Source organism: Pseudonaja textilis, chromosome 16, assembly GCF_049901715.1.
Source record: "Pseudonaja textilis isolate UNSWEBS1 chromosome 16, rPseTex1.2, whole genome shotgun sequence".
Taxonomy (NCBI): domain Eukaryota; kingdom Metazoa; phylum Chordata; class Lepidosauria; order Squamata; family Elapidae; genus Pseudonaja; species Pseudonaja textilis.
In genome coordinates this window covers 7,384,231-7,402,774 of record NC_142005.1, presented here as the reverse complement: position 1 = coordinate 7,402,774, position 18,544 = coordinate 7,384,231, and the positions used below count along the sequence as shown (strand labels likewise).

Genomic DNA, 18,544 nt, shown 5'->3' with positions numbered 1-18,544 from the left:
GATGGCAGGAGTGGTGCAACATCTGCAGGACTGCTGATGTTTCACTACCCCCTTTCCATTGGATAGGAAACCGGAAAGATTCATTCATTCATTCATTCATTCCCTCTGTCATCTTGCCCCATGTTAAAGCAAATCCACACTGACAAAAGGAAAGCAAAACAATTATTTAAAAAATAATAATAATTTAAAAACAAAAGAATAAATTCTGCAGCAAAATCTGCATTTTCAGTTTTTTTAAAAAAACCTGGAAATCTGCAGCTTCCTCTCTGACCTTCATGCAAAACTGAGAATTTCCTCTCCATTTCTGCTTCAAATAATGGGAAGTTTCCGATTTGATTTCTTTATGCAACTGACAAGGCAGCATTTTAAATCAAGGATGGAAATCTATTGCTTCCTCACACACACACAACACACACACACAAACAAACTGCCCACAAATATAAAATTAGGAATTTCTCTTTCTGGTTTTTCTTTTTTAGGTATATTACCAGAAAGTTATTATAAAGGGATTACCTATTTATAATACATAGGTTGACAGCAGCAAGAATGGTATTGGCCCAATATTGGAAAAATGAGGATACACCTACAGATGAGAGTATAATTAGAAAAATATTAGAATGTGCAGAGATGGATAGACTGATATTAATAATAAAAGATAAGGAAGAAACAGAATACTTTCTAACATGGATTTGTCTTATCAATGGTTAGATAAAAGAGGTAGAAATTAGACAATGAAAGATCACTGATATGTATAAGCAAAGGATGCAAGAATTGGATTATACCTAAGCAAACGGTATTATTACTACAAATGTTATCATTATGATTCTCAGTATTGTTATTATTGTGTAAGTAAATTGATTCAGACAATACACTGTTTATTAAGCACTTATGTACTTTAAAGAATATATATATTTTCCAAGGTTTTCACGGGTATTTGTATGTGGATCTTTGGTTATTCGGGTTTTCTCCCACGTAAAATTGGATGTATTTTGGCGACGTTTCGACAAAATCTCATTCGTCATCTTCAGGCTTGTGACGAATGAGATTTCATCGAAACGTCGCTGCTCTTCTCACCCACAAAGGATGCAATAAACCTGTCAGCTTCTCCTTCCACCCATTTTCTGTAATAAGTACACTGGTTTGACAGGTTGGATTATTTTTTTCTTCAAAGAATAACCAGAAAGTCCAGTTGTCTCTTGGGGAAAAAAAAATACCTGTGGGATATTCATGAGTGGCTCTGATGTCTTGAGCCTGACATGCCGGCTGGGGAATTCTGGGAGTTGAAGTCCACCTGTCTAAAAGTCCCCCAGTTGGGGAAAAAAAAACTTTCTTAACCCGCCCCTTGTTTTCCCATTCCTCCATTGCCCCTTTTCCACGACCCCCACCCAAGGAGGGGATGTGTGCAACTCAGTTTCATTTGCCCCCTAGGAACACTCTCGTTTTTAACAGATTAACGGAGTAGGACCAATAGTAATAGGTGCCTTGGGTGCAGTCCCAAAATAACTGAAACACCAGTTGAACACCACAGGCATTGATAAATTTGCTGTCAGTCAATTGCAGAAGGCAGCTTTGCTTGGAACAGCTTCCATCCTGCGGTGATATCGGTAACACCCTCAAACATCCAGATCTGCCTATCCCAGGTCCTTGGTACGGACTCGATAGGTAGACAAAAAAGCCAAACCCAGTCTGAACATTTGGCTGACTGTGCGATGATGATGATGATGATTATTATTAACACTGATACACAAATTGAGCACATTATGCATACAAACACAAATATCAGTTTAAGTAGAATATCCGCATATACATATGCTTACATGCCTATAATATATTTCTCACATTTCATATAATATATATTTTGCACATTTACAACCCTTTGCAGTAGATAAAAAAGCCAAATCCAGTCTGAACATCAGGGGGACTGTAATAATAATAATAATAGTAATAATAATAATAATAATAATAATAATAATAATAATAATAATAATAACCATCATCATGGTTGATACCTGGTTGATACCTAGGATGCTGGCAGAAACCCATATCAACCATTAGCCCCAGTTAGTGGAATTTGTGATGCGTTTTTGCATGTTGAGTTGACTTAAGTTTCATGTTTAATGAAGTACATAATAATAATAATAATTATTATTATTCCTTGTGCAAGAAGTGCGCTTTAAGGGGCGGGGACGAGAAGGGAAGGGCCCCTCCCCCTTTGTCTGACGTCACAACCCCTGCTATCTTTCTCTCTCTCTCTCTCTCTGTGACCCCGCCCCTCCGGAGAAGCTGTACCTGCGGGAAGGCGGTGATGGCAGCGGAGGAGATGCAGGGGCGGGGCTGAGATCCGGGCCTCTTTCCCACGATCAGGTACCCGGGTCAGGGGTCTGGCCCTTGGAGGGCAGCCCTGGGTGTCCCCCCTCCTCTCCCTCCCCGGCTTCCTCCGCAGTGGCCTCCCCCAGGGCCTTACCTGCTTGCAAAAGAGCTCAGTTGTGCAACCTTTCTTTGCAACCGGGTTTGGCTCCGGGGATGATAGGTGCTGCGATCCCCGGGCCCCCTTTGGGGTTTGGGGAGAAGCTGCAATCAGGCAGCTGGGCCAGGAAGCCAAGCAAGCCGATCTGGGGGGCTGTTAGCTGGAGGAAACCCCCTTTCCTCCCCCGCCTCCCCTGTTTCCCAGCCGAATAAGCATCTTTGCAAACGATTTAAACTAGGAAAGAGATCTGGGCAAAGGGCTCTTTCCCCTTCCCAGCTGCGTTCACACAACACGCGTGGGAGGCTCTGCATACGCGTCTGCAAGCCATGATTGGGGAGGGCCCAGCATGGACGCCGTCTCTCCCTGGTTGGTTAAACTAGGATTGGATGTAACTTTGAAGGGAGGAAGTCGAAGGCTGCCTGAAATATCCTTATTTTTCCCTGCTTTTTCCCAATTTCCGCATCAGGGTGTTTAACTGGGAGCAAGAAGGGATGAAAAAGGCCCCCATTATAACTGGGATTAGGACGGGACTTTGTTTTAAGTATAATGGTGGCACAATCAAGAATTTAAAAAGGGGATAAAGAATAGAAAACATAAAATTAATATGAATTTTATGAATGGTTATTTCAACTTGCAAAACTTGCTAAATACTGCAAATACGACTAGTAATATAAAATTTATAATAAAAGAAGTGATGTTAAGAATGGAGAGGTTGACATAAAATAGCGCACGGGAATATTAAAAAATTAAGATCGATAATACGTATTAATACGAAATTATGCAAGAAAATTAATCCTATCAGTGTGAAACTATATATCATGTTTGTTTTAAAATGGGAAACACCCTGGAGCCACACAGTTCACACAATGATGTGTTTGTGGAAGTTAAAAAATTAAAAATGTATTTATAAGGTGACCAACCGTCCTCCTTTAGGGAGGACAGTCCTTTCGTAAGTTCTGTCCTCCCTCGAAAAGTGGCCTCCTTACATGTCCTTCTTTTTGATATTTGAAGATTAATCTGTAAATTTCCGTATTTGATCGATGCTGAGCCGATCCACAGTGTGTGATGTGACGTTTTTGTGTTTGGCATGACGTTTTGCCAAGGCTTGGTACACTGCGGCAAGACGCAATTATGAGACGCATGCGCTCCACGCAGGAGAATTTTGTTTTGAATTTTGCTTTGTTTTTTTTTCTCCTTCAATTTATTTGTGTCCTCATTGTAAAAAAAGTTGGTCACCTTAGTGTTTAAAAAAAAACAACAACCACCCATCCTGTCTTTTTACCTTCCCGGCTTTGAACCTGGGGTGAAATTGGGGATCGAGGGGTGTCAGCTTCGGTGTTACACAGGGCTCTTGGGTTTGGAGGCTGGAAAGCAAGGAAGGAAATTGTGGGGAAACCAGGAAAAAAAAAAAACAAGATAGGAAGAGATTACAGGGAGTCCCCAGTTTATGACAGTTCGCTTTAGTGGCCGTTCAAAATGACAACAGCACTGGGGAAAGTGACTTACGATCATTTTTTTCACACGGCCGTTTGCAGCCTCTCTGTGATCACAGGATCAAAATTTGGACGCCGAGCAACTGATTCATATTTACGACGGTTCCCCGGGGGGATGGGGAAGTCACACAAGTCCCTTTTTGCGACCTTTGGACCGGCAAAGTCAAAGGGGAAAGCCCGATGACTTGCTTAACAACGGTGGCAAGAGGGGGCATAAAAAATAGGACGAAAATTCACTAGGCCGATCTTTGTTTCCCTTAGCCACAAAAACGCTGGGCTCGTTTGTGGTTGTAAGTCGAGGACTGAAACGTTAGAGGGTCTACTCCTTGAGCAGAGGGCTGGACTAGAAGACCTCCCAAAGTCCCTTCTAGCTCAATTCTGATTATCTGTATCTGTTCTCATCTGGAGGACATTTCTGATGTCCGTTCCGTAAAGCAGATGTGATTATTTCCCCTAAATCTGTCCTTTGCTTGCAGCCTTTTTTGGCATAATCTGGATTTAAGGCTCATCGGCTAGAATCCGCCATCCAAGCTGCCTTCCTAAATTAATCCCAGTTTTTTTTTCCCCTGAATCCAGAGCTGAAACCAGGCAGAGTGGTTGTCTGAAGCCCCTCCTGTTAATTGAATTTAATTTGGATTTATTATATGTATGGCCGTCTCTTCCCACTCGGATTTCACAATAAAAATGGGGAAATGTGCAGGCTGCCCAAATAAACAGATTCCGTATGCAGGTAATCCTCGACTTAACAAAGCGCAGTCAAGCCCAGCATTTCTGTGAGAGATCTCATTGGGAGCTTTGCCCCACTTTATGACCTTTCTTGACACAGTTGTAAAGTGAATTGCTTCAATGGTTGATCGTTAAGTGAATTCACCTTCCCCCGTTGACCGTGACCCCCTGGAGATGCCGCAAACCGTCATAAATACGAGACAGTGGCCGAGCGTCCGAATTTTGGATCACGAGACCATGGGGAATGCTGCAATGGTCGTAAGTGTGAAAAACGGTCATATGTCCTTTTTTTCAGTACCGTTGTAACTTTGAACAGCCACTAAAATGAGCAGTTGTAAATTGAGGACGGCCTGTATCTAATTCTGCAGAATATTATGTTGGTTAAATCCTGCCAAATAAATGCCCTTTCTCTTTAAATATTCTTTCTCTTTGACTACGTGGCATGGAAAGGAAATATGCTGTTGTTGTTAAAAAGATATGTGGTTTCTTGTTGTTGTCGTTGTTATTAATTTCCTGCTGGGGATTGCTTGCCAACAAGTCACATAGGGAGTTCGGGGCAGGAAATTCGGAATTTGCTGGACAAGGAAGAATGAAACTGGTTTATGCTAGTTAACAGGGCATTTAAAATTCAGCATTTCGCCTGAGGATTGGGGCGGAAAGATTGCTATCACGATATCGGAGCAGCTTTGTAAATTAATTATTTTAAAAAAAAAGAATACGAATGACTGTATTTTATGAGTGGGCCAATCCATGCGTTTGGAATTGTTGACATCCTTCATTCCAGAGCATTGACTCAAATGCTTTCTAATGCTTTTTATATATTCTCTTCCTCCCTTCTTCGTTTCTTCTTCCCTTCCTTTCTTTCCCTTCTTCCTTCTTTCTCTTTCTTTCCTCTCTCCTTTTAGTTGGCCCTTTAATAGCATGTGTGTGTGTATATGCGCACACACACTATCAAAGGGCCGACTAAAAGGAGGAACAAATAATTTTATATACACATACATATATGCATATATACATATATATATATATACAGTACATATATATACAGTACTGGGCTGGTTGGCTGCGCTGCTGCCTCTTGATTGGTTGATGGAGTTGACAAAAGAACTCGCAAGCCCATCACACAACCCATTACGCAAGCCGTTAAAACACGAGAGGCTAATGGAAAAAAGATCACTACAAAACAAACAACCCAGCACAAAATCTAGGCTATCTCCACAATGAAACTCACAAGGCCATCACACAGCCCATTATACCAACATCAACTCCATCAACCAATCAAGAGGCAGCAGCGCAGCCAACCAGCCCAGCACACCAGACCCCACCACCAGTATTTATAGAGAGATGGCAGCTCCGATCACACACTGCTTGCACTGGCACGAAGCCGAAAGCACCAGCCTGAGGATGGCGAGTGGGACCACACCTAGACCTACATATATGCATGATGTATGTATGAAGGCTGGTTACTTTGGGACTAGAACAAGGAGTCCGCTGGGTGATTTTGGACCCGATCAACCCCACCTCGCAGGGTTGTTGTGAGGAAAAGTAGGAAGGAGGGGAGAAGCAGGATGGAAACCGAAGGAAGATCTTTCTTTTTGAGGTGGGTCATTTCTCACGCTTCCTCTCCTGGCTACAGAACCCCGCGGCGGCGCCTGACCTGATGCTCCCAGCGCCATGCTCCGCAGATTCCTGGACCGGCCCTGCACTTTGGCTCTCCTGATTGGCTTCCAGTTCCTCTTCATGGCCTACCTTTCCTTCGGCGGCTTCCGCAACCTGGCCTTCATCTTCGGCCACGACACCAGCCCTTCCTTCGACTATTCCCACCGGCACGATGTCTACGCCAACCTCAGCCTGCTCTTCCAGCTGCCGGCTCGTCCCAGCACCAGCAGACCTTTGCCCTACTGCCCGGATCGGTCGCCGTACCTGAGTGAGTCCAGGTCTTCCTGCCTCGCCCCTCCCACCCCCCACCCCAAAAATCTCTTGGCACGTCCAGCGTGGTTTTGGGATCTCCAAAGAGAAAAAATTACTGGCGTCGAGAACAATTCCTCGGTGGAACAACTTGCCACCAGAAGTTGTGAGTGGTGGTGTCAGGGTTCCGGCGATTGCCCTCATTAAATCACGATCTTTGAGCCATGCTTCAAAAGAATCCAAAAGTTTTCTTAGGAGCAATGTGCCGGCATTAACCTAAATGAATCTAACTCTGGCATAGGTAATTGACAGTTCCCCTGTGACCCTGTTTCCCCTGGGAGTGTTATGAATCAGATTCTCCAACAAAGCAGTTTCACAGGTTAGGGTTAGGCTTTTGTGAATGTGAATGTGAATCTGAATGTGCCATGCAATAGAGAAAGAATGTTTGGCTGAGATGGGCAACTATAGGAATTGAATAATGAATAAATGACTGAATATACACATATATATACATGATTTTATATGTATGTATGTATGTATGTATGTATGTATGTATGGCATTCAGCTTTGTTCGAGTATTTTCCCACGTCATTGTAGTTGTGCTTTTAAAGTTGTAGCAACGTTTCGGCAGAATCTCATCTGCCATCATCAGGCTTCTGTATTGGGTTCGTCTGTTCGTCAATACAGAAGCCTGATGATGGCAGATGAGATTCTGCCGAAACGTTGCTACAACTTTAAAAGCACAACTACAATGACGTGGGAAAATACCCGAACAAAGCTGAATACCATACACGTAAGTACCCGTGAAAACTTAAGAAAACTAATATGTATGTTGTGGCTCCGGGCTTGGATTCAGCTCCTGTGATTGATATGAGTTCAAGTGAAGAGGTTATGTCAGAACAATATGAACCAGCCTGGCTTACTGATTGGACTGATAACCAGGATGAGGAGATGGACGTGACAAAGGACGACAGACCTGATGTATTAGAATTGTCAGGACCTTTGACCTCCTCTGGTTCCTTATCTGATCAACAGCCGGGAATGGCTGACAGGGAAGTTTTGAGAGAGTCTTCTAGTGGAGATGAGAACTTGGAAAATTTGTGGTTAAATGTAAAAAATAGAAGACGGTTAAAAAGGCAAAATCAGCTGGAGCAAATGAGAAGGGCAAGTCAGTAAATTAGCATGTTGCCTTAATGAGTATAAAAGTACACACCTGGGCTGGTGCATTTCGCCAGGAACAAAATGACTATTTGAGTGAGGACGTTACAGCAAAGAGCTCTGAGGCTGAGGATTTATTGCCAGGACTGGTTTGCCGGACAGAGTAAAGATTTATGCTGTGGTTTCTGCCAGCCGTTGGACTTCTTTCCGTTTGATTTAATTGTGAAACAGCTGCTTTCTGTTTTGTTCGTTTGAATTTCGAAGGGGAGTCATAACATGTATGTATGTATGTCTGTAAAAGAAGAAACAGACGTCCTGCAATCTCCGGAACGTAATTAGCTCTGTTGTTTTGTGTCCGTAATGTTGGGAGGCAGTTGAGAGGGCCTATTACGCGTGCAAGGGCTAAATTGATATATAAAGGCAGAAATCTCTGTAATGGTAGCTTAAAACTCTGATGAAGTCAGCAGAAACTGACGAAAGCTTAGTAAGTACATTAAATGTAATTTTAAGTTCCGGAGATCGCAGGATGTCTGTTTCTTCTTTTACAAGTATACCTGGAACTCCTATTTTTAGAATAGTTTGTATTTATATCTCTATATCTATCTATATCTATGTCTGTCTATCTATCTATCTATCTATCTATCTATCTATCTATCTATCTATCTATCTATCTATCTATCTTTCTATCTTTCTATCTATCTATTCAATCTATCTTCCTTTCTTCCCTTTCTTCTTCCCTTCTTTTCCTTCCCTTCTTCCTTCTTTCTTCCCTTCCTCCTTTCTCTTTTCTTTCTCTTTCCTTCCCTTCCTCCCTTCAGTTGGCCCTTTGATAGTGAGCTTCAGCCAGGTGCCCACGCTGCAACAGATTCAGGAGAAAAACCCGGCCGTCGAATCAGGAGGCAGGTACCGTCCTTCCAACTGCGAGTCCCGTTCCCGCACAGCCATCATCATCCCCCACCGCAACCGGGAGACGCACCTGCGACACCTCTTGTACTACCTGCACCCTTTCCTTCAGCGCCAGCAGCTCCATTACGGCATTTATATTGTGCACCAGGTACGTATGTACGAAAAAAAAGCAGGGATGTGCGGGTTCAAGGCAAGGAACGGTTGTTTTATGACGAGGCGGGCAGCAAATTAATTTAATCACAAGTGCCCTGATCCCACGTAAGAAATGGAGCCAAAAAAAAGAAAAGAAATAAACAGAGCAACTCACTTAACCAAGTTTCTCACTTAGCATCCTGAAGTTTGATCGCTCCCCCTCTTCGGTTGAACAGTGTGTTGTTGTCGGAGTACCAATATCTTCATTAGAATCAGAATGACAACCTCCTTCGTTACATGACTAGGGATTCTGCCATATTTAACGTAGTAATGTTCCACCTACCATATTTCCCCATGTATAAGCCACCCCTTTTTTCCAAAATTTTCAAGCCCAAAAAGTTGGGGGGTGGCATATACAAAGCAGGTACACTTTTTATACGTGAAAAATGCATAAAATAATAAAGTAGGAATAAACTGGTTTTCCAGCAGTACGCTATACTTTTTTGTAAAAATTGTACGTGATGATACGATTACGAGTGCGAGTACGCGATAGAAATGCATACGCTAGGCATCGGCCTGAATGCTTCGTTCCTACTCTCGTTCGATCGTAGATTGCTAGCGTCGCCGCACCGCTTTGGCGTCATGACCGAAGTTGTAGATCTAGACGTCAATTTTGTTTCTTTGTAAATTTTCTTTCTTCATAACTTGTTTCTCTAATAAAATATTTTTTTCAAAACTTCACAGTCCAAAAATTGGGGGGGGTGGCTTATACAAAGGGGGTGCTTATACATGGGGAAATACGGTATTAATTCTACCATGTGAACATAGTCATACTAGTTACTTATCTCTTTCAACAGATCTTCTTTATTGGGTTTCCCAGTTTCTAACTTCCATTTTTATTATTTAACCATTGATAAAATAAATCCCATACCCTATAGCCATGTAGCATGCATGGCCATACCCTGTAGCATCCCATACCCTGTAGCATGCAGAGCCATTTGTGCTATGCAAAGCCATTAGAACTCTAAACCTAACCCAAACTTATCTCACTGCACATGTGTGCGCCTCCCAGCTGATTTTCGGGCCTTTTTCGGCTTCCCAGAGGCTTGAGGGAAGCCTCTGCAGCCTCTGCAGGCCCAAAAATAGGCCCATTTTGTCACTTTCTGTATTTCCGGAAATACCAGAAGTGACAAAATGGGCCCATTTTTTTGGCCTGCAAAGGCTGCAGAGGTTTCCCTCAAGCCTCTGGGAAGCCAAAAAAGGCCCGAAAATCAGCTGGGAAAAGCAGTGCAGGTAAGGGGGCAGCGGGGGGGAGGAGGGGGGAACAGGGTCCATCTCCCTACTTAGCCACTCCGTCTCGTTTAGCAACGGAAATGTTGGGCTCCACTGTGGTCGTAAGTCGAGGGTTTTAGAAGCATTTGTCCGTTGTCGCCGGTAATTGCCCCGTGATCCCGGTTTGTGTCTCTTTTTTTCCCGCCCTCAGGCCGGAAACGCCACTTTTAACCGGCCAAACTTCTCAACGTCGGGGTGAAGGAAGCGCTGAAGGACGAAGAGTGGAACTGCCTTTTCCTTCACGACGTGGATCTCATCCCCGAGAACGACCACAACCTCTACGTTTGCGACCAGTGGAACCCGAGACACGTCTCCGTGGCCATGAATAAATTCAAATACAAGTGAGGGAAGAATCTGGAGAAGGGGAAGGGCTTGCGGGTGGCGGGGTAGGAATTGACCTGCCGATCTTGCGGCCTGCAGGAAATCCTCGGCTTACAGTAGCTGCCAAGGCTTCCGCAACAGCACGAAGCAGGACTCCTCGTCCCAATAAACCCCTTTTTAAAAAATATATTTTACAGTTACAGGCCTTTATCAGGCTTGGAGAGTTGCCCGGCCGTTATCTTCCAGACGCCACACTGTAGCAGACAATATGCAAGAACAGATCTTCACCCTCATGAACGCCTGCCAAAACCCCACTCCCCTTTCGCTCCTCCTTATTCCCTATGGGAGGGGGCCGTTCAACACCCACCTGTGCCCATACTGGGAGGGGCCGTTCACCATCCACCTGGGCTTAACGACCGTGACACCAAAAAGTAGTTTTCCGGTAAAATCGGGGACGACTTAACCACCCCTTGCAGAACGCCCCGCTTAAACCCTGTTTGCTCTGTTTTCAAGAAGAGATTTCTGTCAGAAACGGGTGTAGGGCCTCCTGCTTGGGCAGGGGGTTGGACTAGATGACCTACAGAGGTCCCTTCCCACTCTGATGATCTGTTAAATCTGTTTCCAGGCTCCCGTATTACCAATACTTCGGCGGGGTTTCAGCCCTGACCCCAGACCAGTATATGAAGATTAATGGTTTTCCAAACCAGTACTGGGGCTGGGGGGGTGAGGATGATGACATCTCCATGAGGTGAGTTGCTGGCTGACCGTGCCTCCGATGGGTAGTCCTTGACTTACAACTGTCCGTTTAGTGACTGTGACTACGACACTGAAAAAAAAAATGGAGTGTTTTCACATTTAATGACCGTTGCGCTATTCGGACGCTGGGCAAATGACTCATATTTGCCGTATCCCGGGATCACGTGTTGTTGGTTATCCTGCTTAGGCGGGTTGGACTAGATGACCTACAGGATACCTTCCAACTCTGATTATCTGTATATCTGATCCCCTTTGGCAACCCTCCAACAAACAAATCCTCGGGGAAGCCAGATTCACAACAGGTTACTAACTGAACAACGGAAGCGATTGGCTTATCCGTCACAGCGAAGAAAGGCCGTAAAGGGGGACAAAAACTCACTTCACAACTGTCTCGCTTAGCAACAGACGTTGGGGGCTCCGTTTGTGGCCGTAAGTCGGAGCGGGTGGGGTGGCCTAGAGAGGGGGAGCTCTCGCCTCACAATCAGGAAGCCGTGAGTTCGACGCTGGGTAGAGGCAGATATTTCTCTCCCTGGGTGCGATGCGAATATTATCCGCCGAACAAAACTTCACACGGGTAACAGGAAGGGCATCCCGCCATTCATACCCTCTGTTAGCTCCATTCAGTTGCCAGACTCCACCCCAAACCAAGGGATTATGGGGTCGTTAAATGATGATTTGTCGTCGTCAGCTGAGGTCTACCTGTACTTTTCTTACACCTGAGATCTTATCTTGGCATGGAATGGCGTTGCCGGCCAGTCTTTCGTAGCTCATGTAAGAGATTGGCACTCTACCGGTGGTGTTTCTACCTGCCTTAGCCTTCCTGGTTTGCTTTGCAGCCTCCAGTCAGGTGCTGCTTTTCCAGCTCGGCTGGGACCAGGTATAGAATTTGAATTTTTATGCGAAATACCCACCTATGTTTGGGGAAATTGTGCCATGCTACGGGGCCAAAAATGGAGATTTTTTTTTCTTAATTAGCATTATTGGGAAGAATAATGTTATCTTCTGGACACCTGTCAGTCTGTATGTCTGTCTGTCTCTCTCTTTTTTTTAAACTTCTTTATGGTTTCTGTGTCGTTTCTACATCCCCTCTGTTGTCTCGTTGACTCTCGCCTTGCATGTAACGTCGGCTTCGTTTTCACTTCCTGTCTGCAGCATTTTTTCCATTCTTCATTTCCAGTTTTGCAACTTGAAGGGCACCTGTCTTCGCCTTTCCACCATATCATCACCTCTTTTTTACTTTCCTCAGCTTTCCTTCCTTCTTTCTATCTCATTCTTATCTCCGCCCCTTTTCCTGTTCTATCTCTCTTGCTTTCTTTGTTTTCCTTACCAGTTCCTTCTTTCCTTACTTCCTGTTCTGTCTTTCTTGCTCTTTCCTTTCCTTCTGTTTTCCTTCCTTCCTATTTTCTGTCTCTCTCTTCCTTCTGTTTTCCTTTCTCCGTTTGTCCTCCCTTCCCAACTCCTTCTTTCCCAATTCCTTCCTTCCTTCCTGTTCTCCCTCTCGTTTTCCTTTCTCCATTTCTCCTTTCACAATTCCTTCCTTCCTTCCTTCCTTCTTTCCTTTTCTTCCTCTTTCTTCCTTGTTTTCCTTTCTCCATTTCTACTTCTTTCCCAATTCCTTCCTTCCTTCCTTCCTTCCTTCCTTCCTTCCTTCCTGTTCTCCCTCTCTTTCTTCCTTTTCCTTTCTCCATTTCTCCTTCTTTCCAAATTCCTTCCTTCCTTCCTTCCTGTTCTCCCTCTCTTTCTTCCTTGTTTTCCTTTCTCCATTTTTCTCTCCTTCCCAATTCCTTCCTTCCATCGTGTTCTCCATCTTTCTTGCTCTTTCCTTTTCTTCCGTTTTCCTTCTTTCCTTCCTTCCTCTCCTTCTTCACCTTCACGTCTCTCTCTTATGAAATCCCGCATGCTCATTTTCCTTCAAAACACGTAACAATTAGAGGCTGGGCCAGCCAGGTAAGATTTTTTTTTTTAAAAAAAAGGTATCTCAGCAAGCCTCGAAACCAGATCATCCTTTCCCCAATCCTTGGAGGGTGCTGGATTCACTCCCTGATTTGAGCCACGATGACGGGAAAAATTCAGAATGATTCTAAATTCCCAAGCAGGCCAAACCCGACATCTGTGCTGGGGAACCTTTTGAGGTTTTAATTTGGAAAAAGCGAGGTGAAAAACCTCTTTCGCTTTTGGACGAAACGGTTTTGAGGCTTGGCCGCTGCCTTTTTAGCTCAGAAATAATATTCGTAATTTTTAAAACAGCGGGTCTTAAACTGAAGCTAAGCCAGGCATCTCTTGGGGTAGAAGAGCAATTTGAAATTTCTAATTGCTTATTTGGAAGTCAAGGCTCCAGGCTGTTGTCAAAACACACAATCTGTATTTTTTTTTTAAAAAAAAAAATGAAGGCCCTAATTTTATTCAAGACTTGGGACAGGCAAAAATTGAGCCGATCAGTTTAAGATCTGCTGTTTTTTTTTTAACAAAAAAAATCTAAGATCTAATCCTCAGCCTTTTGGATTGATGCTCACTTTGGTTCATATTGTGATTTGTAGATTTAAGAGACCCGTTGTGAATAATTCACCTTCCCTATATAGTTCTCTTCAAATAGATGCACCCCAGCTGAGGGATTCTGGGAAATGAAGTCCAACCATCTTAAATTGTGCCGGCTGGGGGATTCTGGGACTGGAAACCAGTCCCCTCTTCTTAAAAGCAGGCTGGCTGGGGGATTCTGGGAATTGAAGTCCACCCATCTTAAAGTTGTCAAGATTAAGGAACAGGATCCCATTTTTTTCCAGGGTGCGCTTCCGAGGGATGAAGATTTTACGGCCTCCGGTGTCCGTCGGCCATTATAAAATGGTGAAACACCAGGGTGACCAAGGCAACGAACAGAACCCTCACAGGTCAGTATTGAGGTGTGTGTGTGTGAGTGTGAGAGTGTGTGTGTGTGTGTGTGTAATCCTACCACGTTGCAGCAGGCACAACAGCGTGCAGGCTGAGGGAAGCTTTGAAAAAAACGGCTGCTTTATTTTGACCGCCACGTTATAAAATAAGATGTTGAGATTCTGAAAAGAGCGCAGAGAAGAGCGACAAAGAGGATTACAACCTAAGAACAGTTGTGGGAATTGAATATGTCTAGTTTAATGAAAAGTAGGACTAGGAGGGACGTGATAGCAGAGTTCCAAGATTTGAGGGGCTGCCCCAAAGAAGAGGGAGTCAAGCTATTTTCCAAAGCACCAAAGAAGGCAGGACAAGAAGCAACGGATGGAAACTCGTCAAGGAGAGAAGCAACCTGGAATGAAGGAGAAATTTCCAAACAGTGAGAACAGTTAACCAGTGGAACAACTTGCCACCAGACGCTTTTAAGAAGAAACCAGGCAGCCATTGGTTTGAAATGGGACAGGGTTTCCTGCTTGAGCAGGGGTTGGACTAGAAGACCTCCGAGGTCCCTTCCAGCTGTGTTATTCGGCTGTTGAACCCAGCCCACCGAGCTGGTTAACTACACGAAGGGAAAATGTGTGTTATGTAAAATCCAGAATCAGTTTCCCATGTTGCAGGAAGTCCTTAACAAAATTGTTCACTCGTTATCTAAGTTTGTACCTTGTGATGACCAACAAAGTCACAAAAGTAGGTAAAGTCCCTTTAATACCTCCAACTTGGCCCCCACAATGTCCAGTTATCCTCGGCTGGAGAGAAAACACTCCCAAGAACAGTTTTTAAAGGGAAGAAATCCAGGCCGAGCCCAAAGTACGTATAAATTTTAAATAAAAACCAACACAAACCACGCTGCGGCAATTAGCGAGACAGGGCAGGATAAGGAGTTGCAGAACACAAAAGATAACGAAACACACACACAGTTGGAAGGACATCAGAACCCAGATAAGGTTTGACAAAGATAACGCACTCTTTGCTTCCAGCAAGGTGCTGTGCGCAAACACCCTCTTTATCCTGTTTTCGCAGCTGCAGCTAATGAAGGGAATCAGGGCCCTTTTCTCCCCCTTAATCCACATTGCTCCCTTATCTGTTCCTCCCTGCGTGCCCTAGGATGCAGAGGGGGTGGGCCTGGGTCTTCCTCTGAGTGCTCAGCCAGACTGTGCCCTTCCCCAGTTTCCTCCACAGCTACCAGAGCCAAACTCCCACTCCCTGTCAGCTGTTCGACCTCCCCATCGGAATCAGATTCTAACAGGGGCATGACCAGGGCCTTGCAAAGGTGGCCAGTTGCAATTGATGCAATAAACCACAGCTAACCCGCTTTCTCCGCTTAGTTCTGGTGTATGATTTCCAGTCGGAGAGGTTTAAGCCGTAGCAAGATGGGCTTTTCAGAAAGATGTTTGGCCTTTAGGATACGGGTGCCAATTGCTCTCCGTCTCTTGTCTTCCCAGGTTCGATCTGTTGATCCGGACATACCGTTCATGGAGCCAGGACGGCATGAATTCTCTCTCCTACAAACTCCTGTCCAAAGAGCTGCTGCCCCTTTACACCAACATCACCGCCGATATCGGCACCAACCCTCAGGCCACCAAGATCGGAAAGGGCTCCCTCTCCGACTTTGGTGGGAGGGACTATCCGCGAGACAGCACTCGCGATTTCCGTCAGGAGATGCTGCGTAAGACTCCCTTCGCCAAGCTCTCCCAAGCCATGGGATGGAAGGACCCCCCTCCAGAGACAGATAAAAAGGGGGAGAAGCCCACCCCGATCTTAGAAAACCCCAAACCAAGCCCCGGAGCCAAAAAGAGATGGAAAGGCTCTGCGGCTTCGACCAACAACAAGGTGGAAGCCACCCTCGAAACGTTCAGCAACACCATCGCCAGCCCGGAAGTCCCCAAGCGAGTTCTCAAGGAGAGCGAGAAGGAGACAGTCCAACCGGTACGAGGAGGTTTCTCTTCGTCGCTACCTTCATCCGGACACGCCGCGCCAAGCTCCTCTCTCCGACCTGACTCTACAAATCGCACTGGTGCTAGAACTGCAGATTAAAAGATTTCAGATGATACCCAGATCGTCAGCCCGAGGTCAAAATTTAGAATTATTCTCTCGTCCCCAGCTCGGGCGTTTGGGAGGATATCCATCGCTTTTCTCCCCGGGCCAATGGAGCAGAAGGGCCAGACGGAGGCAGAGTGGACAAGCCAAGGGGCAGGCGAACTGGGGGCGGCAGGACAGCGTCGGGAATCCTTCGAGGATTCGCTTCCTGTATCTGCGGGGGGTTGGTTGATCCTTTCTTCCCGGATTGCAGGCGATCGGACCCAAGGACCCGTACGTCTTATCTCGCGCTTTGTAGGACATGGAGGTGACTGGAAGCACAGGAGGGATCGGCTCGGGAAAGAGGTCACTTCTTGCACCTGAGATTTCTGTGGATGGATATTTTGGGGAGGCGGGGAGTAGGGGGGGAACTCCGCAGCTTTGGGGAAGAGCGGTACGATGAAAGCCCTCCGGCCCTCACTTGTCCACTTCGCACCTTCGATTAAAAAAAGGGGGGAGGGACTGAACGTTGCCACTCACCCCTCCCCGGTGCCAGGAAAAGCATCACTCGACTTTTGTGAATTTGGAATGGGGGAGTGGGGATCTTCTCCCGCCCCAGCTGTGCCTCCCACCCCCACATCCAGCTGGGATCCAGGAACGGAGGGAGGGGAGAGATTGTCTGATGAAAAGCCCCCCCCCTCCTAAGGACACTCGGATTCTTCTCGGGGGCAGGAAAATCTCACCCCTCCCCGGATTGAAGGAGAAACCGCCCGGAAGCTGAAGCTACGCTGGGTGTCCTTGGAAGCGTTCGCTCGTGCAATCTTGGTTGCGAAATTCTTTCTTCTTCTTTTTCTTCTCCATCTCTTCTTCTTCTCCTCCTTTTATCTTTTTTTTCCCATCTCTTTATTTTCTCTTCCATTTCTTTTTGTCGTCTTCCTCCCCTCTTAACTCCTTTTTTCTTTCTCTCCTTTCTCCATCTTTTTCCTTCTCCCTTTTTAATATTTTCTCCATCTTTTCTTTCTCTTCCTCTCCTCCCTTTTCCTTCGCTTCTCCATTTCTTCTTCTTTTCATCTCTTCTCCTTCCCCCTTTCCCTTTTTCATCTCTTCACCATCTTTTTCTTCTCTCTTCCTTTCTTCTCCGTCTTTTTCCTTTCTCGTCTACCCTTTCTCTCCTGCTCCTCCTTTTCCCATCTCGTTTTTTTTTCTCTTCCTCCTCCTCCTCCCGGGAGGAAATTTCCTTTGAAATTTTAAACTCTGTTAATAAGCTATTGAAGCCGATTTCTAAAGTTTCCGTCGATCTAAAATCCTCTTCGAGAGCTTTTAGAGTCGGACTAACTCAAGATTCTGTCTCACTGGCTGTTCCAGAGGCTTGGATAGAGAAGTCCTCCCTACCGGACTGATGTTTATCACTATCTTAGCGGCTGGGCTGTTTTGCAGATTCCCTGCACCCACCCACCCAATAAATATATATTTATTTCCCCTTTTGCTTCGGGGCTGGTCCCAGCCTGTTCCTTCCATCTCCCCACCTCACAATCTCTAGATCCTCGCCAATGATGTGTAATTTTATTTATTCTATTTACGTAGCCGTTCGCCGTTTTGGAAGAAGTTGGTGCCCTTTCCTTGATTTTTATAAATATATATATAATATATATATATATATTTGTGTGTGTTTTGTTTTTTACAAAAATAAATATTCCCTCATCCAATGAAAACAGCGAGCTATTCTTTCCTCTACGAATGGCTGGCCACGTTAACCCAAGGACAACCGACCGTGGTTTGGGGTCTTATTTTAAATGCTATGCAAACCGAGTTAGGTCTGGTCAACTTGGTTTGGCGAAAGCTAGTTGCAGTCTCACATGGTTGCCCGTCATGCCCCTGGTGGAGGCTGACTCTGAGGAAGAGGAGGAACAGCCGACAGGGAGTGGGAGTGCAGCTCCGGAGGTTGTGGAGGAGGCTGGGGAAGGGCAGAGGCCGGCTGAGCAGACAGAAGAGGACCCAGGCCCATCCCCTCTCCATCCTAGAGCACGCAGGGAGGAGAGGATCAGGGAGAGACGTGGTCTACTGGGGAGGAGAGGGCCTTGATCCTTTTCGTGGGCTGCAGCTGTGACAACTGGATAAGAGGACGGACATGCATATGGGCCAGTGCTGGAAACAAAGCATGAAAATATCCCTAGTTTATTGTTCCTCTCTGAGTTTGGCGTCCTTCCCAGCATGTGTTCTGTTATCCGTGGACGTCCTCCAGCCCTTATCTTGCCTGGTTTGTGTTGTTTTTTTACTCTTTATAATTTAAACAGCATTTCCTCCTCCTTGTGATGGTTCCTTCTCCTTGTGGAGGAGTTTTTTTTGTCTCCAGTCAAGGATATTTGGAGCTTGGAAGCAAAGCGAAGGAATAAAAGGGGCTTCGCCT

The 18,544-nt window shown here is 45.4% G+C and overlaps 1 protein-coding gene and 1 long non-coding RNA gene across 2 annotated transcripts in view; both read left to right on the top strand.

Annotated features, from left to right (window-relative positions):
* The window catches only part of LOC148124570 (uncharacterized), a 153,143-nt gene that overhangs the window by 1,973 nt on the left and 132,626 nt on the right, over positions 1-18,544 (top strand). The window lies entirely within an intron of this gene.
* Positions 2,234-17,617, top strand: B4GALT3 (beta-1,4-galactosyltransferase 3). Its single transcript, XM_087914100.1, is given in 8 exon segments — positions 2,234-2,364; positions 6,323-6,613; positions 8,571-8,806; positions 10,274-10,295; positions 10,298-10,463; positions 11,069-11,191; positions 13,980-14,084; positions 15,564-17,617. Coding segments are annotated over 7 exon segments (1,497 nt in total). The 5' UTR covers positions 2,234-2,364; positions 6,323-6,360; the 3' UTR covers positions 16,156-17,617.